General features: G+C 43.5%; 2 protein-coding genes across 2 annotated transcripts in view; one reads left to right on the top strand and one right to left on the bottom strand.

Annotated features, from left to right (window-relative positions):
- Window positions 1–24,959, top strand: part of tgds (TDP-glucose 4,6-dehydratase) — a 273,449-nt gene that overhangs the window by 23,174 nt on the left and 225,316 nt on the right. The window lies entirely within an intron of this gene.
- Window positions 1–24,959, bottom strand: part of LOC308279980 (ATP-dependent RNA helicase DDX3X-like) — a 34,546-nt gene that overhangs the window by 4,494 nt on the left and 5,093 nt on the right. The window contains 16 exon segments of the mRNA XM_080720218.1: window positions 87–240; window positions 673–790; window positions 1,800–1,981; window positions 7,096–7,240; window positions 8,859–9,003; window positions 9,924–10,084; window positions 12,345–12,443; window positions 12,938–13,035; window positions 14,037–14,172; window positions 15,732–15,831; window positions 16,110–16,204; window positions 16,206–16,215; window positions 18,987–19,089; window positions 19,532–19,750; window positions 20,466–20,522; window positions 24,894–24,945. Coding sequence (XP_080576344.1) covers window positions 87–240; window positions 673–790; window positions 1,800–1,981; window positions 7,096–7,240; window positions 8,859–9,003; window positions 9,924–10,084; window positions 12,345–12,443; window positions 12,938–13,035; window positions 14,037–14,172; window positions 15,732–15,831; window positions 16,110–16,204; window positions 16,206–16,215; window positions 18,987–19,089; window positions 19,532–19,750; window positions 20,466–20,522; window positions 24,894–24,945 — 1,874 coding nt within the window.

Genomic DNA, 24,959 nt, shown 5'->3' with positions numbered 1-24,959 from the left:
AGCACCTACGAGCCTGTCTACCATCTACTCCTGTCTACCATCTACTCGCTGAAAGGCGCTGGACTAGTGTGTGTGTGTGTGTGTACCTCTTGGAGCGCCCTCTGGTGGTGCTCTTGTGCTGGTGCTCGTAGGCCAGGCTCTCCAGCCAGGAGGGAACCTCCTGCTTGGCCTCCACCAGGATGTCCAGCAGGTCTTTAGTGATGTTGCCGTTCTTGTCGTTGAAGAAGGACGTGGCCAGTCCTGAGCACACGCACACACACACACACACACACACACATGCACGCACACACACGCACACGCACACACACACTCACTCTTATAGATAAGCAGGTCGCGTACACAAACTTTAGAAGGCAATCGTAACCAATCAGGAGGGAATATGGGAAATGGGACATGCAGATCCATGTTGATGACATGACTTCTGTGTACCGATTTGCGTGATTTTAGGGAAAAATATGTAGGAGCAGTGTCCAAAAATGTGTTTTGCAAAAACCTGCCTGATTGTTGCACTAGAAGAGGACCATGTGAGAAATCAGGGGTGGAGGTTGTGATTTGCCAGCCAAGGAGTGGGTGTTTGGCATGGATAGGGGCAACGGTGGCAGAGATAAGAGTAGGGGCAAAAGTGTGACATCTGATGTGTGACGTGACAGACGGACGGACAGACAGCCTTACCCAGGTTCCCCACGCGGCCTGTGCGTCCGATGCGGTGGACGTACTCCTCTATGTCGCTGGGCAGGTCGAAGTTAATCACGTGTTTGACGTTGGAGATATCCAAGCCACGTGCTGCCACCTGGTGGGGGAGAGAGAAAGAGCAGGAGGAGAATGAGAAGGGAGAGAGAGAGGCAGGGGTGTTGCTGGAAACAAGGGACCGCTATAAACTCGATAACACATTTATTGAGTGGGCCTGTTATCGAGCAAGTGGCGAACAAGACATTATTACAGTAATATTGATAATATAAAGCCATTTAACACTTATTGCACACTAATGAATGATTTGTTTTAATGATATCAGGCCGGGAACACATTTTAGTGTATGGGAGGGGCTTACAGTACATGTACAGTATGTAGCGAGATATTTGTTTTTGTAGGCTAATTTCTGATTTAGGCCTAAGTTAGGCCTAAATGGGATGATAAAATGTGTTACTTTTGTCAATTGTCATCTTCATAGATGGTGGTCAGCCACAAACTCACATTTGTCGTCTCACACATCTTTCCACAAAATGTTAGAAAACGCTCAATAGTGGGCTTGATAAAAGCCTGGGCTTTTTTAAGCAGGATACGGTGCTCATTATCAACAGGGTTCCCACACATCTTTACCAATTCATTTCCAAAACGTTTCCAAAACCTTTCCAGAATATTTAACCCAATTTCCAGGACTATATAACAATAATTCAGGTCAATAACGAGTCACTTACTCCAATGCAGTGCCCAAAGACAGGCAGTGTATGCCAGTGGTTCTCAACCTTTTCAGGCACCCTGACGAGCACTGAGAGTTGAGGAATTTTGTATAACACTTTTCTATTGTGAAAATAGCAGATCTACATGCTCACAACAGCTATTTTCACAATTTCTGCCTCTAATATTTGACAATTTGGCCAGTGTTTAATTTGTCATTTCAGAGGTATTAACAAAATCAATAACCAAAGACAATGCATAGTTATTTTTTCCAGGACCTTCCAGGACCCTTGATCAATTCAAAAACTTTTCCAGTACTGGAAATATATTTTTCTAATTTCAAAATATTTCCATGAATTTCATGACCGTGGGAACCCTGGACAGTACTAGACAGACGGACTCACCGCGGTGGCCACCAGGATGGGACAGCGTCCCGATCTGAACTGGTGCAGGGCCTCCTCGCGGTCCCTCTGGGAGCGGTCCCCGTGGATGCTGGTGCAGGCGTAGCCCTCGCGGTACAGGAAGTCCTCCAAGGCGTCGGCGCCCTTCTTGGTCTCCACGAACACCAGGGTGAGCGAGTCCTTCCCTGGAGGGGAGAGAGAGAAGGTTGAGACCCGAGACGTCCTCCACACTCGTTAGGGAGTTTAACCCGTTTAGGGCCTAGAATTATCGAATGCTTTAACCAGTGAAAAATAGCACATATACAAGCTCACAGCGCGGCACCGAGTGCCGCGCTGCGAGCTTGTAGATCTGCTATTTTTGAAAAAAAAGTCGTGAAAATGTGTGCAAATCTTTGAATATATGTATTTTCAAAGTGAACGTTTGTAACTCAAGTTTTGCTTCTGGGGGGGGGGGGGGGGGGGGGTCCCTGGAACTAGATATTTTGAGATGGGGGTCCGTGGCCAAATACATATCATTTTGGGGGTCCTTCACAAAAAACCCTGATGAAGACTGGCAACAGTCGTAACGTTGGTTAAATAAATTATTTGCATCGTGGCTGAAGAGTTGTGCGGCCTCTTCCTTCTCATTGGGGGTCCTTCACATGAAAAGGTTTGAGCACCACTGACATACTGTAGTAGTTTCTCAAGAATAGACTGACTGAGCTCCAGTTAAGTGAAAAGGACTTTTTCTTTGACGATGGCTGGCCAGATTGCTGACATAGAAACACAGTGTTTTTCCAAAAACCTTAAGAAGGATTCAAAAGAGACTTATAGAATCGGGTCAAAATTCTAATTTTCACGATTTTTCAAAAATAGCAGATCTATATCTGCTATGTTTCAACAGTTAAAGCATAAAATAACAATACACAGTACTGTGTACCCGTTCTAAATGGGTTAAGCAAGTACGGTTTTCGGTATGGCTGTGTTCGGCGGTAAGTACAGCTGCTACTCCACTCTGAGAGTGGTGTGGGTCTATGGTCTGGAACCGGGCTACTATCAAGTGCCACTAAATATTTTAATCAGTCGCACCAGTTGCATATGACATTCAAACAGGTCTTCATCTTCTCTTACCCGCTGCCGCCCCTACGCCATGTTCAATGTCATACGTAGTATGACGTGCAGAATGTTTTTGGATAAAGAATACGAATAAAACGTAGCCCTCTAGTAAACATTCCATCCATTGGAAACGAGCCAGCGTATCTCCACGACCACGTGCATGTCGTGCAGGGAATGATTATGGCATCCCTCAAAAAGAAAAGGAAAAACTGGAACAAACCACTGCTTAGCAGCTAGGATGCATCTTTAGGACTTCCATTAAAAACTTTTTTTTGTAGCCGTCAGCGTGAACGCAGTTTAGAAGACTTCTCTACGTCCAATATGCTTTTTGCTTAACGTAATACAAGCATGTACGTCCCCCAACCCACCATAATCATACCCATACGGCCCATACCTGGAGTAACTCATTGCAGAGCAGACTGCATACACGCAGGCAGGTGATACTTGACTCTAAAAGTGCACGTTGTAAAGCGCGTTGGGAGGAAGGCGCTGTATAAACGCACCGTTTTAGCGAAGCAGTTTGCGCCTCTTGCAAGTGCTTCTGAATCCGTGAAAACGATTCAGAATGCATTTCATAATCTTTTTGGTTTTGTTTTTCGAACCAGAACGGAGCAGCAGGCAGCATGAGAAGGGTAGCAAACCAGCTGCCACTGGAATGTTAAAAAGTAAATCAATATAATCAATAACACTAATAATAGTCACAGTGCTGTGGTTTCCCTGTAACACAGTGACCCCGAGAAGCTGCCAGAAAGAGTTTGGCCACTGACAGGGGATTTCTTTTCTTTTAGATAATAAAGCTGTAATTTCACGTCATCACAGATTTGCAGACCTGTATTTTTTTTCTCCCCCACACACAAAGTTTTGCAGTCCTACTAATGTTAATTTATATTTACCAGATCTGTAGAGGGTGCAGTTGAGTAAAACAAAAAACAGATTCCCTCTGGCAGATATTTCTGTACATTTTCTGCCCAAAAAGTGGGTTTTTCAGGTGGGGTCCTGAGACTGAATTTCCCTCCAAGGAGAATAGTCTTTCAACATTATAAAACTGTCAGTGTTTCGGTGAGTAGGCAAAATTCTTTCCTTCATTTTGACTAAAGTTGACGGGAGACCTTGCACGCTAATGGACATTTCTGTCAATGGGAACAGCGCCGCGCCTTAGGGAGAACTCACTAATGCTCTGGACCAGAGAGCGACCAAAGAGCGCTACCACTGCTCCGATACAAAGAAATATAATGCTCCGTTTGCCTCCAATAACGCTACGTTTGTGGGTCACACTGACCGTTGTACATTAACCCATTTAGGCTTAGAATTATTGAATGCTTTAACTATTGAAAAAGAGCAGATCTACAAGCTCACAGCTTGTAGATCTGCTATTTTTGAAAAAGTTGTGAAAATGTGTGCAAATCTTTGAATATATGTATTTTTTAAGCGAAAATGTTGCTTCTGGGTGGTCCCTGGAACTACATATTTTGAGATGGGGGTCCCTGGCCAAATAAATATCAGTCTAGGGGTCCTTCACATGAAAAGGTTTGAGAACCACTGACATAGTAGTCTCTCAAGAACAGACTAACTGAGCTCCAGTTAAGCGAAAAGGACCATTTCTTTGACGATGGCTTAGCCAGATTGCTGACATAGAAACATAGGTTTTTCAAAAAACCTTAGAAGGATTCAAAAGACACTTAAAGAATCGGGTCAATATTCTAATTTTCACAATGTTTCAAAAATAGCAGATCTACAAGCTTGCAGCGCGGCACTCGGTGCCACGCTGTGAGCTTGTATATCTGCTGTTTTTCAATAGTTAAAGCACAAAATAATGATACACAATAAAGTGTACCCGTTCTGAATGGGTTAACCCATTTAGACATGGAAAGCCTATAATGTACGCCGCTATGACTTTTAATTCGGTAAAGCATAAGTGTCATTTTAGTTGTTACTATATCGTCACAGTCGGGCAGAAACCTCGTATCTCCAGGTTTCAAATTTGTTTGTTTGTTATTTTTTCTCCGTAATTTCGTAATAAAAGCCATACTTCACACGAGTGTTCCACAACAGCAGTGACAATAGCAGATACGAGGCGTTGTGTGCTGGTAGATTGGCTATTTTCACTATTATATATTTTGAAAATAATACAAGGATGCACAAGGTTTCCACCCGACAACAACAATATATAGCAACATGATTTAAATTATTTATTTATCATTTGAATCAAAACTAGAAGATTTTAGGTTAGGATTTAGAAGGTGTTTTTAAAATCAGCCTCAGGTCTAAAAGGGTTAACCACTTTCACTTCTGGCGTTCCTTACTTTGGGCTCGTCATCCTAGGAAGATCATTTTAGCAAATGTGCACGACAGCAGGATCTACAAGCTCATCAACGCGCTGCGATACAACGCGCCGTGAGCTTGTAGGTCTTCTATTTCCACGATTGGTCGCACAACAAGAGCATACAGGGCTTTAGGTGACATGATCGCCGGGGCGTCCATGACGGGAGCCGCGGCCAAACTCCTTGCATGGAGGCGTCTGCCTCGGAGCGAGGATCACATCGCGTAACACGCAAACACATACACACACACACACACACACACACACACACACACGTGCGCTCGCTCTTGCACACTCACACACACAGTCACACACAGACACCGATCTCAACTACGACGTTTTGAATCAAGGAAATAAAAAATCAACCGAAACAGTATGTCCAACTGAGGCAAAACGTAATGACACATAGCAATATGTATGATGCTATAAAAAATAATATAATAATAATAAAGGACAGGCGGAGTCAGAAAAAAAGCCACTACGTTAAGAGAGGAAGCAGGCAAAAATATATACTAGACGAGGGAGAAAAAAATCAAAACAAAAAACAAAGGGTGTGGAATGACAGAAAAGTTGTCAGAGTACAAATATCTTACCGGGTTTCTCTATGTTGTCTCCTGCATTGTCCTGAACCTCGCTGGGGATCACTTAAGATAAAAACCACACCAACCGGCCATGTGTGAACACCAGGGGTGTAACGATACATCTTAACAGCGATACGATACGCATCACGATACAGGTTTGACGATACGATACATGGACGATATTGGGGTTCATTCATGGTGATAAGTTACGATTCAATGATTTAAAATCGATATAGTAACTATATAGCAAATAAATGTAATGTGTGTGAAAGGTGTCGCAGTTTTTTAAAGGGAAAAAGTATTATGGATATGAATCAATAAACGCAGTGATTCTCTAGCAAATACATGGACATTGTATTTCTACACATTATGGACAAACCCGCACCGTGACATGAACACACAGATTACACACATTTATCGATAGACCAATAGTAGCTATGTGGAATGGAAAGGTAATTAGACACCTCTTTAAACCTTTTCTTATTAAAATTGCTAAATACAAGGCACAGTTTCTTAGTTTTTATACAATCGATTATTTGCATCGCAAAACGATTCGATACCGATTAGTTGCATTGTATAACAACGATACAAAGCCAAACGATAGGATATTTTGCTGTTTGCATATCGATATAGTAGATCGTTGCAAATTAAAATGGATTTTTCGATGCCGTTACTATACCGTTACACCCATAGTAAACACCAGACACAAACCAAACGTTCTCTGACACTTTCAGTCAAGATCTCACAACCTCTGTCGTGGGCAAAATACGCAGTTGCTTTTAATTTTACTACTGTTCCTGTCCAACTTTTAATCAATAATAAAGCCCAACCGAACAAATATATCAAGTTTGTCTAATGCATCAGTCATTATTGGGCAAATGTTTATACTTTAAAAAAAAAAGGTCAAAACAACGGCAATTGGGGAGTCTCTGGAATCGGGATCGGACCCAAAAACTATATAATACACTATAGTTTTAACGAATTTAACGAATACATAAGAACTTAAATGTATACTTTTGTTGCTTGCTGAGTTAAAAACTAACCACGGAAACAGAAACATCGACTTTGGTTTTCAAAACTTTAGAGCTACATAAACCTAACCTCCTAACAGACACAATACGTTAATATTTTTTCGGTTAAAATGTTTTTCTTTTTTTTCCTTCATTGTGTGACAAATGTCCCCTTATGTTTAACTCAATAGCTTCAACATTGGGGCACATGTACATTTATACCAAGGTAGTGTAGCAGTGTTGTGCGTGCGTGTGTGTGTGTGCGCGTGCGTGCGTGCGTGTCTCTCTCTCACCTGTGGCGTTGAGCAGGTCCAGCAGGAAGGACCTCTTGTCGCTCTCCTCCACCCACACCACCTTCTGGGTGATGTTCTCAGAGGTGGAGCCCACCCGGCCCACCGCCAGGAAGATGTACTCCTCCAGGAAGTCACGAGCCAGGACCTGAAGCAACACCAAAGACGTTTAAATCGCTTTGGATTAAAAGCGTCTGCTAAATGCCTAAACTATAAACTGTAAAGTTGTGGTTCCTCGTAGAGAGCAGTGTTATGATTTTCACAAAAGTGCATTTATCTCCTAATTTAACTTTTAAATCACGTTCATGTTTAAAACGCGGCCTTCTCTACCGTTACAAAAGCACTGATGCCTGCGATTGTTATTTTTGAGCGGTGGTCACACCGTCTCCATAGCGTGGCCGTGTGTGTATCCGTGTATGTGGGTCCGTATGTAGCCTAAGTACCCCTGGTGACCAGAGAGGTGCTGTTGAGTCTAGTCTGCCCTGAGCATCAACTGCTGGCCTGAGTGACATGGATGGATGGATGCCCCCCCCCCCCCCCCCCCCACATTATATATATATATATATATATATATTTTTTATATTTTTTATTATAATTATTATTATTATTATATATTATATATTTGTTTTGCTGTTGTGCAGCCTCCACGACCACCGCTCAGTTCACACGGGTGTGATTTTTTCTGTTGTGAGTGAAAGAAAATACCATAGCGAAATAATTCTAGACGTACTCGGATTACATTTACCCTAGAGGTCCAAAACAAGGTAAAATTGCGGGTTTCCATGGCAACCGCCGGATTAAATCTTGAATAATCTTGGGCACCCGATGTGTTAATATATAATAGGGCATCCTGGTTGAAGCGACTAGAGGGCGACATTGTACACAAACCCTACAAATGGCCTCCTAAGTGGGCGCCGGCTCTGACAGCAAATCTCGTGAACGTCCTTTTTATTGGTGCTAGATCCCGCGAGAGTTTGTTGCTGGGACAGAGAAAGGGCAATGATAAAGTTGATCTTCTCCTTATGGGGCTGTTAAGTATGACATCATTTTGTAGGCAGAGGAGAATTTCTGCCCCCAGTTTCCGTGAATCTTTTTACTATTTTTACTATTTACACATTTTTCTTCTCTTTGTTGTTGAAAGGAAAGTGTTAGAATTATACTTTAGTCGTTATTTTTGAGCGGTGGTCACAACGCTCCTATACGTGGCCGTGTGTGTGGGTATGTCTTTGTGTCTGTCTGTAGCCTGTCAGTACCTTTTTTGACCACACATGTTAAGGGAGGGGCGCTGTTGTTCAGGCCAGACCAGACACACACACACACACACACACACACACACACACACACACACACACACACACACACACACACACACACACACACACACACACACACACACACACACACAGGGGGGAAGGGGGGGGGGGGGGGGGACCACCGCTCAGTTCACACGGGTGTGATTTTATTTAGTCGTTTTTTTAAATAGCGAGGGACAGAAAATGCTCTGGGGGCAGATTCTCCTCTGCCTACAACATTATGTCACAGCTTAAAAGCCTTATTTGTGTCGCTGAAAAAGCCATTTTAGTAGAATAATGGTTCAGAAGTTGTGTTCACGTTCACTCTCCCTTTGGAAATGAATAGACTCTAACCTGCTTACTGTCTCCTAAAAAGGTGTCCAGCTGATTTAGTCGACTTATAATTAACTTTGGCGGGCCTTGATGGTGTCGTAATGCCCGATTTTACGCTTGGGCCCAACAGTTCGGGCGCACCTGAATCTCTTTGGGGAAGGTGGCGCTGAACATCATGGTCTGTCGGATGCCTTTGGGCGGCATGGTGTCCTGTTCCACGATGCGTCTGATCTGAGGTTCGAATCCCATGTCCAACATGCGGTCTGCCTCGTCCAGGACCAGGTAGCTATGGAGTGACAGAGAGAGAGAGAGGCAATAACTTGTTAACTTAAGCCATTTAGACCGGGTACGAATTATTGCATATTATTATTTTATGCTTTAACTATTGAAAAATAGCAGATTTACAAGCTCACAGCGAGCTTGTAGATTTTTTTTTTTTTTTAAACCTGTTTGTGAGCTTGTAGATCGGCTATTTTTGGCAAAGACATTTGATGGAGTGAAAAAATGACTGTATCAAGTACGTAAAGTATATTAAAAGTACCTTTTACCAATTTTAGAGGGTTTAAAAGGTATCGGATATGCATATGTTTTTTATCACAATATACGATAATATCACTTATCGTCCCATCCCTAGTCCAGTCCTGTTCTAAAAGAGTCCGGGTCTTACTTGCAGCAGTCCAGTCCTGTTCTAAAAGAGTCCAGGTCTTACTTGCAGCAGTCCAGTCCTGTTCTAAAAGCAGGGTTCCCACACATTTTTACTTTACTTTTCCAAAACTTTTCCAGAATATTTAACCCAATTTCCAGGACTATTTAACAATAATTCAACTCAATAACGAGTCGCTTACTCCCCGAAATAATCATATTTGAACTGGGGACCCTGGGACCCTGACGAGCACTAAGAGTTGAGAAGTTTTGTATAACACGGTTCTAAAATAGCCGATCTACATGCTCACAACGCTTCGCAAAGGCAACACAATTTCTGCCTCTAATATTTGACAATTTAGCCAATGTTTAATTTGTCATTTCAGAGGTATTAACAAAATCAATAACCAAAGACAATGCATAGCTATTTTTTCCAGGACCTTCCAGGACCCTTGATCAATTCCAAAACTTTTCCCGTACTGGAAAAAAATATTTGTCTAATTTCAAAATATTTCCAGGAATTTCATGACCGTGGGTTGCCCTGTAAAAGAGTCCGGGTCTTACCTGCAGTAGTCCAGTCCTATCTTCCCTCTCTCCATCATGTCCACCAGCCTCCCAGGCGTTGCGACCAGCAGGTGGCAGCCTCGCTCCAGGTCTCTGATCTGCTGTCCGATGTCTGCTCCTCCATACACCACGCAGGGACGCACCTTGGAGCGGTACGAGAACTGCACACGCACGTGCACACGCACACACACACACACACACACAGGTTTGTGGTTATGGATTAGACCAGGGGTGGGCAATTATTTGTTCCAAGGGGCCAAATGAGAAATTGAAAATATTGTGGAAGGCCGGGCCAAAAGGCTGAACTCAATTCTGCATAATATTAATTGTATTTCTATATAAAAAGCAGTAAATAGCATTATTTTGACAAGCTGGTATGAGTATACGTATGTTATGATTAGGCAATGAAAAGGCAAGGTTGCCTTACAAAACTTTCATTTATTCAATCAAAGTTTTCAAAAGAAGGTTAGGCCTAAACAAAATGTGCATTGATCATTTTCTGTCACATTGACCCCAAAACCAAACGCATTTTTTGTTTCATATACTGTTGAGTGTTGAAACAACAAAGGAAAATTTTGAATAAGCATTTTATTTTCGAATGAACCTTCAAAGTAACCTGTCAGGGGCCGGTCAGCGTCATCCAAAGGGCCACATGTGGCCCCCGGGCCGCATTATGACCAGCAGTAGTTCACCCCCAAAATGTTTTTTTTTTCTTTTTTTTTTTCTATTGATTACTCACACCATGGATTATATTTTTTTGTATTTGTCGCATTCCTAAGACAAAAATGTGATTATAGTAAATCTGCCCACAATTGATTCCGGATGGGGACCCAAATGCATTTGGGTTGAGAGCTTGTAGATCGGCTACTTTTTTTAACAAGTCAAAAAGATTGCAGGCAATCCACAGTCCCCCATCGGCAGCTATTGTGACTTTTTAAGTTCACAGTAACCTACTTTTGAAAGAGCATGTTTTTTTTATATAGTTTCGTAAGATAGGCTTCCCTCTAAGTTGCAATGTAAGCATTACACATATCCTGTTCATATGCTAAATTTAACAGTACATGCTTTGATTTGTTTCACTTTGGCAATGTAAACCTATGTTTTTGCATGCCATTAAAGCTCCTTTGAATTGAGATAGAGAGAGAGAGACACCGATGAAGAGAGAGAGAGGGGGGAGGCAGAGTCACGATTATGACATTTTACATGACGATTAATTGTCACTCAAATAATTGCGATTAACGATTTAATTGTGTTTTTGTCGTTGATAATTACATTTCTGTTTGGCTTTTAGGCTTTGAAGTTGCACATGGCAGATATGACACAAACTAAATACACAAAGAAATTACTGACATATTTGACAACTTACTACTTGAAAAATAATGTTTACTTAAATAAACAAGGCGTCGCGATGCGACGCGTTGTGAGCTTATAGATCTGCTATTTCAACTATTTCTGAAAATGTTTGAAAATGTATGAACATGTTTCAACATTGCGATTAGACGATCATGTAATAATTGTGACAGCCCTAACAGAGAGAGACAGAAAGAGAGAGAGAGAGAGAGATGGGGGACAGAGAGAGAAACAGACACAGAGAAAGAGGAAAGCGAGAGATAGAGAGGGGGAGAGAGAGAGGAGACAGACAATAATATTTTGTGGTGATCAGCGGTTTCCCTAATCCACTCTGTCTGGCTGGTCAAGTAGACAACCACACACACACACACACACACATTCCTGTCCTGTGTGTGTGTGTGTGTGTGTGTGTGTGTGTATGTGGCCTTACCTTACTAGCCTCATCATATAGCTCAGTGGTTCTCAACCTTTTCTGGCCGTGACCCCCAAAATAATCATATTTGAACTGGGGACCCCCCACCGTGACGAGCACTTGGAATTGTAGGAGTTGGCATTACATTTAGTTTGACCCCATCTATTCCATTGTGAAAATAGCCGAGCATGTAGATCGGATATTTTCACAATTTCTCCCTAATATTTGACGATTTGACCAATGTTTGACCAGAGGTACTAAAAAGGTATTTAAAGTCCTTAAATTGTCACTTTAGAAATGTGCAGATACCCTCTATACACTTAAACTGTACGTTGGTCTGTTTACTTTTGAGTGAGAAAACAATGTTAACATTTAGCTAAACTTCTGGGGACCCCCCAAAATAATTTGGGGACCCCTCTGGGGGTCCCGACCCACAGGTTGAGAACCACTGATATAGCTAATGTGTTCCCAGTCTAAATGGGTTAAACCCCCTCCTCCCCCTATGAAGAACATTCATGGGGGGCCCGCAGTGAATCCTTGTAACCAGGGCCCAGAATTTGGTGTGACAACCCTGAGTGTGTGTGTGTGTGTGTGTCTGTGTGTCTGTGTGTGTGTGTGTGTGCGTGCGTGCGTGCGTGCGTGCGTGCGTACGCTCTTACCTTCCTAGACTCATCATAGATCTGTAGAGCCAGCTCTCTGGTGGGAGCCAGCACCAAAGAGATGGGGAACTGCTTACGACGGCCGTACTTCCCATTCTCCTGCATGCAAACACAACACAACAGAGGGTTAATGCACAGTTTTGTCACAACGCACGCATGCGCACACACACACACACACACACACACACACAGGACGAAAGTATGGCTTGAATGATGAATCGTGCGTAAAGTAGGGATGGGACGATAATCGTTATCGTTTATCGTGGTAATCGTATCGTGGAGATTTAAGTTTATCGTGAAATCATCCTCCGCCATGCACTGGGATCATTTCACCTTTTATTTGCTGAGCTGCATATCCGGTACCATTTAAACCCTCTATGATTGGTAAAACAGACCTGGAAATTACATCCTTGATACAGTCTTTTTTCCCTCTCTACCAAATCTCTTTGCCAAAGAATTGCCGATCTGATATTTTTCGCAATAATCGTGACATGAAATGTCACGAAAGTTGCACTGAATTTGCAGCTCAACAAAAGCGAATTAAGGGAAATTTGAACATAAATGTAAGTCTCAAATCCACACACACAGCCTACCTGTCCAGAGGCCTTGGCTGCGGCCAGCGCCTCTCCCGGCCCGTCTGCGTAGATCTGACTGAGGATGGGCAGCAGGAAGGCTGCCGTCTTACCGGATCCTGGTGGATAGGAGCAGAGCACTCAGTGTTAACAACCAGGGTCTGCAACAGGCCTTATAGCAGCACACAGCACTGCTACTCATGTCAACCATACACACAAATTCAAGCATTTAGAATAGTCCCCACTCCTTGAGGCGTTTTGTGTCACTGTATATACAGTACAGTATGTGTATATATGTGCACACTGCACATACGTGAAATTCGTCCTCTGCATTAACTCCTACTTTAACCCAGGGGTCTTTGACGTTTTCAGGCCAAAGACCCCTTAGTTGAGATGAAGCAGGGACCCCCACAACCTGTTCATAGATTCCATATCGTTTCATTGTTTGACAGCACAATCATCAGTGTATTTTGGATTCATGTCAATTTGTGTTTTCAGATATTTAACCACTTGAACTGTCAATACATAATAAACTTGACGTTTCACTCTGTAATTAGTCTGCTCTTTTTCCCTTCTACACCAAAGCTCTTTGCCAAAAATAGCCGATCTACAAGCTCACAACGCCCGTTGTGAGCGACAGGAACCATAAAGTATTTATGAAAATGTTTATCAAGGTGAGAAAACCAAGGGGCGCCCGCTGGCCTGGTGGTAAAGGCGTATACCACATACTAGGCTATGATGCCTGCTGGCGTCGCCGGTTCGATTCCCGATCCGGACGACCTTTGCCTCATGTCATTCCCCATCTCTCTCCCCATTTACTGTCAGCCTACTTTCCTATCAAATAAAGGCATAAAAAGCCCAAAAACAAATCTTAAAAAAAAAAAAAAAAGGTAAGAAAATCAAATGAAAAAGTTCGGGGAAAATGAAAGGAATCCTATGGAGAACAAGTTGCTTCTGGTACCTGAACAGCGCAACTAGCGGCCAATCATAGGAACTTTTAGTTCCGTGTTTGCTTCATTTTAAATCAGGACAACTGGCCCGCTGGTAAAAACAGGTCTCATGTGGCTAAACATTCCATCCTGCCTGACAGGGTGAAAGTGTGTGTCCCGGTGTGTCTGACCTGTCTGTGCACAGGCCATGAGGTCTCTCTTGGACTTGATGATAGGAATGGCGTGTTTCTGGACCGGGGTGGGTCTGGTGTAGCGGCTCAGGCCGATGTTGCCCATGACGATGTCCCCCATGTTTATGTCCTGGAACTACACATCACAAACACCACACGTTATATACAAGACCTTCTTCTTTTTTATTTCTGTCCAGGCTAAAGCAATGGCATAGCGCCAAGCCACGTAGGGGTGGGAACATTTTAGGTAATTGATTTAATAAAATATATTATGCATTTTAATATAACAATCGGAAATAAAAAGATCTAAAAGCTCACAACGCGTCATATTGTGCATGTTTTGTGTTCTTGTCAATGGCCTATTTTTGTATGACACCGTTGTATGACAATGTTTAAAAGTGATTAATCAGATGAATACATTTGGTCAATTATATCAACTAGACCTCTCCACACGCATGGATTAGAGACATACGTACTACATCTACATTTTATGCCTGTCCCAGACTAAGGATTTGTATAGTCAAATCTTATTGGCCAAATATTCCCTATAGTCGACTGACAGTCCACTATAGGCAACTGCAAGGGGAAACAAGCGTGTAGGGCTGTCACGATTATGACATTTTACATGACGATTAATTATCACTCAAATAATTGTGATTAACGATTTAATAGTGTTTTTGTCGTTGACAATTACATTTCTGTTTGGCTTTTAGGCTTTGAAGTTGCACATGGCAGATATGACACATAACCTAAATACACAAATAAATTACTGACATATTTGACAACTTTATACTTAAAAAAGGACATTGTTAGTGGAAATAGCCGATCTACAAGCTCACAAAGCGTCGCGATGCGACGCGTTGTGAGCTTGTAGATCTGCTATTTCCACTATGTTTTAATTAAAAAAAATATATGAACATGTTTCAACATGGAAACGATTATGAAGATTATGAAAAATAATTATGTCAAATAATCGCGATTATGTCAAATAATCGTGATTAGACAATTATGTAATAATTGTGACAGCCCTACATGCATGTTTTGAGATTGACAGTGGAATGACTCTGATTGCATAAGCTTAGTGTCTGATTTAACTCATTCAGAGCCCCAGACATTAACGGATTATAATGTCCAAAGTGCCTCCTTCAGGTCCCATTCACTTGCGTTGTCTTATTTTGAAGGCCAGAAGTCCACCACGCAATCACTTCCGGTCTGACGTCATCGGATTGTGCGCCGGAACCGATCCGTGGAGTTGTGTAATGGCCGACCGGAGCTTTTATCATTGTGTAACATAAGCGAGCATCTGCCTCCATCCTAGCTTCTAAAGTGTAGTTTTGAGATAATGGACATTAAAGATGAGATCCCCCGTCCACCTCAATGTTATGGATGGGACTATTTTGTGCTCGTGGAGCCGTGATGATGCGAAATCAGCGACGGATTTCGTCTCCGGACCGCCGGCGATTCTTCTCGGTAATGTACTCGCCGTTACAGTAATCTATTACTTTTCCCGAGATATCCCGTGAATGGCACTACAGATACTCGAGTACATTTCGCGAGACATCTCGTGAATGGCACTAGATGAGTTAACATACTTGCTTGGTTTCTCCCACTAAGACTCCCTGGACTATCCACTATTGGACTAATGGTGGTCAGGCCTAGAGCATTTCACACAGAGTGAATAGGTAGGGAACTTACACTGTCAATGTGTGGCGGGCAGTTCTGTCCTGTGGCTTCAACCGGAATGTCATCGTATTTCTCAAAGTTTATCCCAGTGTTGCTAGCAGAGAATAACTCACTGTGGGGGTGAGAGAGAGAGAGAAAGACAGAAGATTAATCTACTTATTACACGGCTTGGTTGAATGCTTGATTCTGATTGGTCAATCACTTTGCCGTGTGTTATAATAACAGACCGCTGTCTAATCAAAGCCTCGGAGCACCTGGCTCAAATCAATCTGTCTAATAAACTAATAAACATAGCCAGGCTTACTCATCTGCGAAGAGAAAAGCCATGTTCCTTCCTTTGTGCATTTGAAATCCTTTGACTTCCAAGCATAAGACACACATAAGACTCACTGTTCGAGGCGTTCGTTGGGTGGTGTTTGTTTGGACCAGTCGTCGTCATCTCGGGACTCCTCCACCCAGCGGCTGTTTCCTCCTCCTCCACCACCACCTCCTCCACCTCCTCCTCCTCCTCCTCCTCCTCCTCCTCCTCCACCCCCACTGTTGGTGCTGAAGGCCCCGCGTGGCTCGTACCTGCAACACAAAAACACTACACTGAATGGATGCACCCACACACACCCATAGCATAATGGTTCTCACACTTGTTCATGCCAAGTACCCCCAAATTGATATGCATTTGGCCGTGGACCCCTAGCCTAGTTCCAGACCCTGAATCGCTAGCCACACCCCTTTAAATTTTTTGTTTTGACGATTCAGGTATAGCATCGCTCTCATAAGAAGAGGCCTGCCTCGGTTGAAAATCCGATCGGCGAATCAGCGTCGTGAATCAGCGTCTTGTGATCAGCGTGGGTGGGGGTTTCCCAGAACTCATGTGTGTTTCCAAGTACACCAGCACCGCCGCCGTACCGTACCGCGCATCGCGTCGCGATAAAATGCGGTAAATTGCGATCCTATCGATCTCGCTATGAAACACCAGTAGCAGGCATGTTATGTTGTGTTTGATTACTAGTTCGTAGTGCTCCTATTCTGACTGTTTCTTTGGTTAGCAAGTAGCACTAGCAAGCAACAGGCTAGCCACTAGCCAGCCACACTGAACCAATCGCTGAAGACTGCCTTTTTTTTGGCAACGCCCATCCCTGCAATCGCCTTCGGTGGAAGTGAGTTCAGACTGAATAATTGAGTGAAACTAAATGTCAATTCAGGCTGAGTGTCAGGCTACGTGGACCCCCCCCTCCCCATCTGAAAATGTTTTGCGTTTTTTTGGGTCCCCCCAAAATCATTTGGACACCCCCTCTGGGGTTCTCAAACACACAATCGGAGAACCACTGCTGTATCATCTTTCTATACACAGCAATGATCGAATACACCATTAGCAACTTTTTTTTAAGCTAAGCTCCTTGCTTGTTGAGCTGCATAGATATACACACCCACAGTTGGCCATAATTGCTATCCCTTGGAAAATAAATAATCCGTTACATTGGACAGTATGGGTGATAACAAATTGTCGAACTGTCACCATGAGGGAGCTCATTACGGAAGAAACTTGATCCAGCTTTCTCCGCAGACTTTGGGGAAGAAATTGCATCAAACCCAAGCAGTCGGCGAGGCCCTCGAAGGAGGCAATGATGAATGCTTGGTTTGATTGTCTCCATTTATGGTCAAATGACCATACACAGGCAACAATGGCAGGATTCATCTCTTTTGGTACGGGGTCTTTGCTTTCCTTTTCATTGCCTCATTTATTTAGGCTACATTTTATTAGAAGCTCCAATGGCGTCCTCTTTCTCACCGACCTCATTTGCCTGGCGCTTCCACTTGGGTAATTTTTATGCTTTGTTACGCAAATCAAAATGAAATCTAAATCTAAATCTACCTTCTAAATCAGTAGTTCTTAAACTGTTTTTGTGCCAAGGAGCCCTAAAATGGTATGTATTTGGCTGAGTGCAAAAGGGAGGATGAATCAAAGGGACAGAGAAGAAATAAACTCGGCACAAAAAGAAAGGAAACTTGACTTCGGTCCATTATATCTCCCATTTAATGATACCAAATTGTATTGTGTTTTATATCATTTTTATCGTTGATTTGTCACCTTTACAACGAGGTACAGTTTGTAAGCATCACTGGGCAGCACCGACCAAAGATGTGCCAACATTTGGTCCTTTATATCTCCCTTTGATTATGCCAAAAGTTATTGTGTTTGATATCATTGTTATCGTTGATTTGTCACCTTTCGTTCGTGGCATTCGTGGAATGAGCAACACACCAAATGTGTGGATAGCGCCCCTCCAAGAATTTTCAAAATGGCCTGGCAGGCCTGCAATAGTCCTTTTGGTGTTCACCTTTGTTGCTTGGTGCATTGAATGCTTGCACTCTCTCACAGTAATAAGGAAAAGAAAAGAACAACACGTATTGGCCATTTTTACACTTTGTTAATGTTAAGCTCAGTGTCAGGGAAGCCCCAAAAGAGAGTAAATGCCAGCAGAACAGAACATTTCGGTCGGCACTACCCACACGTTTGGCTGTGTAGCTCATGCCTTGAATGCCCGATGCTTACAAGCTGTATCTCGTTGTAAAGGTGACGAATCAACAATAAGAATGATATAAAACACAATACAAATTGGTATTATTAACTCATTGCATGCCAGGCCCGATAGTCCCGAGATTATTTCAATGTCTTTCCCTGCCAGGCCCGATAGTCCCGAGAATTTCCGCCATTTTGAAAAGAAAAAAAAAAACTTTTTCAAAAAAAAATTTTTTTCAAATTTTTTTTCTGACCCCAAAAAATGTAGTAGGCATGATAGAAATCGCGAAATTGCATGTTTAACCCCCATAGCAACCCCATCTATCAAACATGGCAGCCATCTTTGTTTACATTTTAGGAAAACATAATGGCTTCTATCTCATGAATGCCTGAACGGATTTCCATTCGGATTTTTTTGTTTGAAAGCTGTGAGCAATGTGAACACACGTGGTGCATTATCTAGGCATGGGTGTGCATGATCCGTGCACTATGAATTACATGGAAGTCTATGGAGACCAGAGGCACCGTAGAGTACGAAGGTATGTTAAAATGGCGGGGAATGTGTTAAAGGGGAGATATAATTATGGACCGAAGTCGAGAGACTTTCTTTTTGTGCCGAGTTTATGTCAAGAAACCATCAATTCCACTTATAGCCAGTCTGTGTCGCTGTGTGTGTGTGTGTGTGTGTGTGTGTGTGTGTGTGTGTGTGTGTGTGTGTGTGTGTGTGTGTGTGTGTGAGATCTCCTCACCTCCCTCTGTTGGCGTTGCCCCTGTCGGTGAAGAAAGCCGACTTGCCTCGGTTGTTGCCAAAGCTACTGTAAGCGTCCTTGGCAGTGTTCCAGCCTCCTGCCTCTGTAGTGGGACAGCACACGGCGGATCACAGGTTCACAACAAACACTACATCAGGGATGTCCCAGGTTGGCTTTTTTTGCCAATTAGTTTTGGTGAAAAAAGCCTGCATATATTAATGTGACAACATCACAAATCTCCTGTCGTGGAATTAACATATTATGCCCCACTGGGATGTATTCATAAATGCAATAAGGCTTAAAAACGTAAACATTCTCTGTGCAAACTAGCTGTTACTACTAAATACAAATTTACTTTGGACTTTTAAATTGCTAGTATTAGATAATTCATCCTTTTGAAAGTCACTATGCCATTTATTTTTTATTGAAGATGACTTTATTAATACTGATACTTTTACATAAAGACTTGACGATGGTGATGGTGACTTGACGATCATGTCAAATAATATATGTTTTAAGTCACATTGTACATAATGTGCACTCACCTTTATTCTCGTAGACGCCAAAGCCCATGGGTTGCATGGGGTTGATGGGGTTGTAGACCCCGCCCCGGTTGCCTCGGTAGCCCCCGCCTCCTCCCGGGACGCCCCGCCCCCTCTCCATGCGGGGGGGCCCGCGGTTGAACGTGTTCCCGCCGTTCATGCGGTTGTCGTGGAAGCCGTTGACAAAGTTGTTGCGCGCGCTGTCCCAGCCGCCCACCGCGACTGCAGAGAGGAAGACCCGCGGGTTAAAGCAAAACGAAGCCTCACAAAACGTAGTTAGGCCAAGTCCTAAATGTGTGATTTGTGAAACCAAACAAACACATCTACATCCCCCGAAAATAGTTCTTCTATGGAATTCAAACGACTGATTGAATCCACGAGGAATGAGCTTTTCTTCGCTGGTTTTACTGTTTATCTCCCGTAATGCCATGCAAAAGTAGTCTCTGCATCAGAATCTGGTTTAGCGTTATACTTAAAAAGGTACAATAAAATAACAGAAACATTATTGTTTTTGGGAGGTTTTGAGGGCAAGCTGCACAGCATGATTACAATCATCGTCAATTATTATCTATGTATCATCATCTCAAGTAATTACGATGTCCCATGTAATATCAGTGTGCATAGCATCTTGCAACCTTATTGCATTATGTTGCTTTCCTTTTGCTGTATGCATCTGATAATTACCTGCCCTCCCCGACGGGAGCACTCAACTCTCAATCTTTTTTTTTTTTTTTGGAGAGGCAATTTGTATCTGCCAGTAATGTCCTCAGTCTGACGAGATGCTGATGTTGTCCGTGTGTGTGTGTGTGTGTGTGTGTGTGTGTGTGTGTGTGTGTGTGTGTGTGTGTGTGTTTTGTTTTGTACTATTACTATTTTCAGTTGCTGCTAATGGGCTGACCTCAAGGCAGATGGCTTAATAATAAATAAATCAACTTACAGGTGGACCCAGGAGCAATGGCGTAGCCACCCGGTCTGCCGGTGGAAAATACATTTCCTGCTGAGAGAAAGAGAAGGGTTTTCACTTATTTGACCGTTCGGATCTTCATGTCCGGTGGCAGTCTGTCTCGCTGGCCATCAATCAGTTGCCCCTTGCATCGGGCAGGGAGAGGTTAATAGCAATCCACAGAACTCACAGAACTCAGAACTAACAATGCATGTTAGAAAACACGTTCCTATCCTAAAAATTATTATGGTGTGCAAGTCATTATAGCTGAGAATTATCAAAGCGTTTCAAAAGAATTGAGGAAAATCACTCGCCACGTGTCGCCACGTGACACAATAGCTGCGTTCATATGGACACCTTTCTTCCAATCGGATTAAAATAAACCAGATGAAAGTTTTGGATCAAGTGTTTACATGTGTTGAGATCAATCCAATCTGGTGTCGTCTGATCGGGTTGTGAAAAGGTGTAGACCAACCCCTCTGCACCCGATTAGAATTTAAATCAGGTTGGGTTTGATCGGGTTTATTTAGGTGTATACATGGAGAATTTTAACCAGGTTTATTGTCTCCACCAGCCGAAGGCTTGGGGGAGAGTATGTTTTCGCCCCTGTCCGTCCGTCCGTCCGTCCGTCCGTCCGTCCGTCCGTCCGTCCGTGCGTGCATGCGTCCGTGTGTCCTCCAGTTTGTTACCAGCTAATCTCCGGCGCCGTTGGCCCGGTCGCTGCCAAAATTAGCACACACACACTCCCTGAACGCCACCAGGAGGCCAATTTGTTCAAAACTACCTTTTGGCCAGTACTCCTACAGATTTTGTCCAAAAATCACACAAATCGGTAGATAGTTCTCTACAGTCATGTGATCGACATGGATCTGTCTGATTGTCCATATTCCATCCTGATTGGCTGAGATTGGCTTTCAAAGTTTGTAAGATTGGTCAGTTTTGAACAAAATGCCTCAAATCACAAACACAGCGTGCAATTTTTGTGAAATTGTGCACGCACATTCTCACTAGGCCGAGGAAGAATTGCCACTTCTAACTTTTCAAATCAGCCTCATGGTGGCGCTATAACAGGCCGCCTGGCCTTGTGGAGACCTGTGCTCGGAAGAGCACTGCTTCTAGTTTATATCTTGTATTAACCCAATTAAAAGTGTCCATGTAAACGCAGCTATTGTGAGCTTAATAGACCGGCTATTTCTGCCATGCAGTGAAGTATCAAATATGGCTTGACTGCTCAACAACACGTTAGAGGGGTTGTTCTGCACATGCATGCAAGCATGAAGCTCTCAAGCAGATCGTCAGGCCTTTACGGTACGGTCACATGTGCACGAATGAAAATATCTGCATCCCGTTCCCTTCCGTTCTGTGACAGGGGAAAGGGGTGGCGCTTCTGGTGGTGAAGCGAATTTGCATCACGTGCCTCTGTTGGCATGGGGTTCAACTTTGTTGGACTTCCGACACGAAACGTTCACATTCGGCACGCGTTGAACGCTCCCCTTCATTCGCATATGTGTGACCGTTCCTTTATCCTAGTGGGCCTGTGTGAGCGAGTCGACTGGAGCGACACGTCTCATCGCGTCTCTGGACTGTACTAACTAGCCCATGTTCACATCTGTCTTCTGTCACAGACAAGCACTTCTGCAGATGCAGCTTGACCCTAAAGCCTAATTTATGCCATGTAGAACGACGCTTCGCCGCTTCGCCTAAAACAACGGCTCTTGTCGTGTCTCTTAGCCCCGGCGACGCGGTCCTTCTGCGTGGCATAAACTAGGCTTTACTCACCATTCTTGGAGACATCGTTGTTCCGTAAGTGTGGAGGAATGTATCGCCCTGGAGAGACACGGAGAGAGGGTGTCTAGGACCGGCACATACGCCAAAGCATTCTCACTCCCAGGTCCTCACATTCTCTGACATGTGGTCAGGGTTATCTTTCAGGGCCGAAGTGGACGCCGTGGGCAGCCTTTGGCTTACCATGTCGACTAGGACAGATCGTAAACCGACTCCAGCTAGTCGGGGATCCACTTGCCCAAAAGCTCAAGGAATAAGGTTGAACCTGTGATGTTCTGCCGCACTTTTGGTCATTAAGGTCCACAGAATAAGAGGCCTGCTCATCGCGAAAAAAAGTTATGGCCATTTGTATATTCACTGTCCCATTGAATCCACTACACAGGAAAATAAATACATATAAAAAAAAGAAGAAATCTGCTTTAAGTAGCATGTGAGGGGTCAAACTGGAGGGTTTTCATGATTCTGAATCCATTGCAAGCATTTGTTTTGCACAAAAAACATTCCTTGGGCTAGAAAACGAACCAACAAAAGTGTGAAAAGTGATGACTCATCACTGTGATGACTGTGAAAAATGCTTGCAATGGATTCAGAATCATGAAAACCCTCCAGTTTGACCCCTCACATGCTACTTAAAGCAGATTTTTTCTTTTTTATAATATATTTCCTTTCCTGTGTAGTGGATTCAATGGGACAGTGAATATACAAATGGCCATAACTTTTTTTCGCGATGTTTCCGGCAGAGCAGGCCTCTCATTCTGTGGACCTTAATGACCAAACTAATAGATAAAACAGAAATAAAAAGTGCGGCAGAAAATCACAGGTCCTCTCCCATTTTTAGGGACTGGATCCCCGGCTAAGCCCTCAGTATGCTCAACATGGTTGCGATGGTGGTGACTCAATGCGAACCGAGTCAGCTGAAGTGGACATCACAATGCTTGACCGCATTTATCACGCTGGTCACTCAAATCTAACTCTCACAGCATTAAGAGTTAGATTTATTTTTTTACGGCGGCAACACCGCCCTGTTCTCAATCTTTCCATCATCAATCAGTCGCATGACTCGGATTACCCTGAACGTTGCAAAGTGACGCTAAAGGGGGCACCCGGCGCGTTGCCCCGGTAAAGGGGGCACCCGGTGCGTTGACCCAGTGACGCCAAGGGGGTCCCGAACTCCTGACCAGGCGTCCGCACATGATGAATTGGGAGTGAAAATGTGTTGGAATATGCAAGTACTATCCACAGCACTCGCAGCGCTGTTCATCTGAACCGCCACAGCTGGTTTCAGACCTTTGAGCCCGAGTTATACTTGGTTGTGCGCACTGCGCGGGTCTCGTGCACTGAAAATAGACGATCAGGATCTGCTATTTATTTGCGGACAGTGTCACTTGTGCGCAACCAGGTATAAATCAGGCTTTGGTAATGTTATCATCACTCACAACCAACAGCATTATGTGCTTGTATGACTGCTATTCACAATGTTTAATTGCTATGTCAGATCACACTGGTAAATCACTAACAGCCAGCCTACCAAAGACGGCTCGAGACCAGACTAAGACTTGTGCCTGCAATGTACAATAAGTACATCTGTGTGTGTGTGAGACGGGGAAAGGGCTTGATCTTAAAGACCAGCGTTTGTGTTTTATAGCTGAAATAGCTACATTTGACAATGATTATGAACCAGAATGCCCCCTTAGCACCGGAAACCCCATCATATACAGTGAGTAGGTGATACGTATCTGCTTTCCAAAGCAGAGGCTACGCTGTTTTTCCTATGTTTTCGGGGGGGAATTGCTTCCCGCGCCGCTGACAGCGCCGCTCCAACATGGAACATGTCGATTAGAGATGTATCGATACATTCGTCGTTTCCTTCCCAATACCAATTCCCATAACTTGTGTATCTGGTTGATACAGAGTACCGGAAGCGATAATAGTGTGAAATTAAAAAGACATCTTAGGACAGTGGTTCTCAAAGTGGTGTCCAGGGACTCTCAGGGTGCCAAATGGACCCTTAACCCATTCAGGCCAGGAACACATTTTAGTGTATGGGAGGGGCTTACAGTACATGTACAGTATGTAGCAACATATTTGATTTTGTAGACTAATTTCTGATTTAGGCCTAACTATAGGTTAGGCCTAAATGGGGTAAAGGTCTGTAACTCTGAGTGTACAGTAACAGATATAACCAAATGGACCCTTACCAGGTCTGTAAATCTGAGCGTGTACAGATGGAACCAAATGGACCCAGTATGGGGGGGTCCTTATATATATTTCTTTTTTCTTCTTCTTTTTTTTTTCTTTTTTTTTGAGAACCACTGGTCTAGGAATAGAAACATCCCATTAATAATTGCTAAAGCTACAGGTTAGTTTAAAATCATAATGTAAATGGTAGAGGGTATATGGGTATAAAACATGTCGTGCAGCATCAACTGAAGCAATGAAAATATCACTGTAAATGATATATCATCATGTGATAAATTGCAAGGTATAATGGGACCGGCATAGACACGGCACACTCGCCGCAGATACCGATAGCAGCGTTTTGGGCAGCGTTTATCGGCAGCTCTTCCCGACACTGGTATCGGTATCGGAGAAGCTCTGATGCCGACGCCTGATGAATGATACTTTGGGAGTACTTACGACCGGTGCCTCCGCCCTGGCCATCCACCGCACTCAAGTCTAGGACAGCCAGCTGCAGAAACCAAA

Source organism: Nannobrachium achirus (genome assembly GCF_963921795.1).
Source record: "Nannobrachium achirus genome assembly, chromosome: 24".
Classification (NCBI taxonomy): Eukaryota; Metazoa; Chordata; class Actinopteri; order Myctophiformes; family Myctophidae; genus Nannobrachium; species Nannobrachium achirus.
Note: the sequence above shows the minus strand (reverse complement) of the source record. Positions and strands in the feature narration are given on the sequence as shown.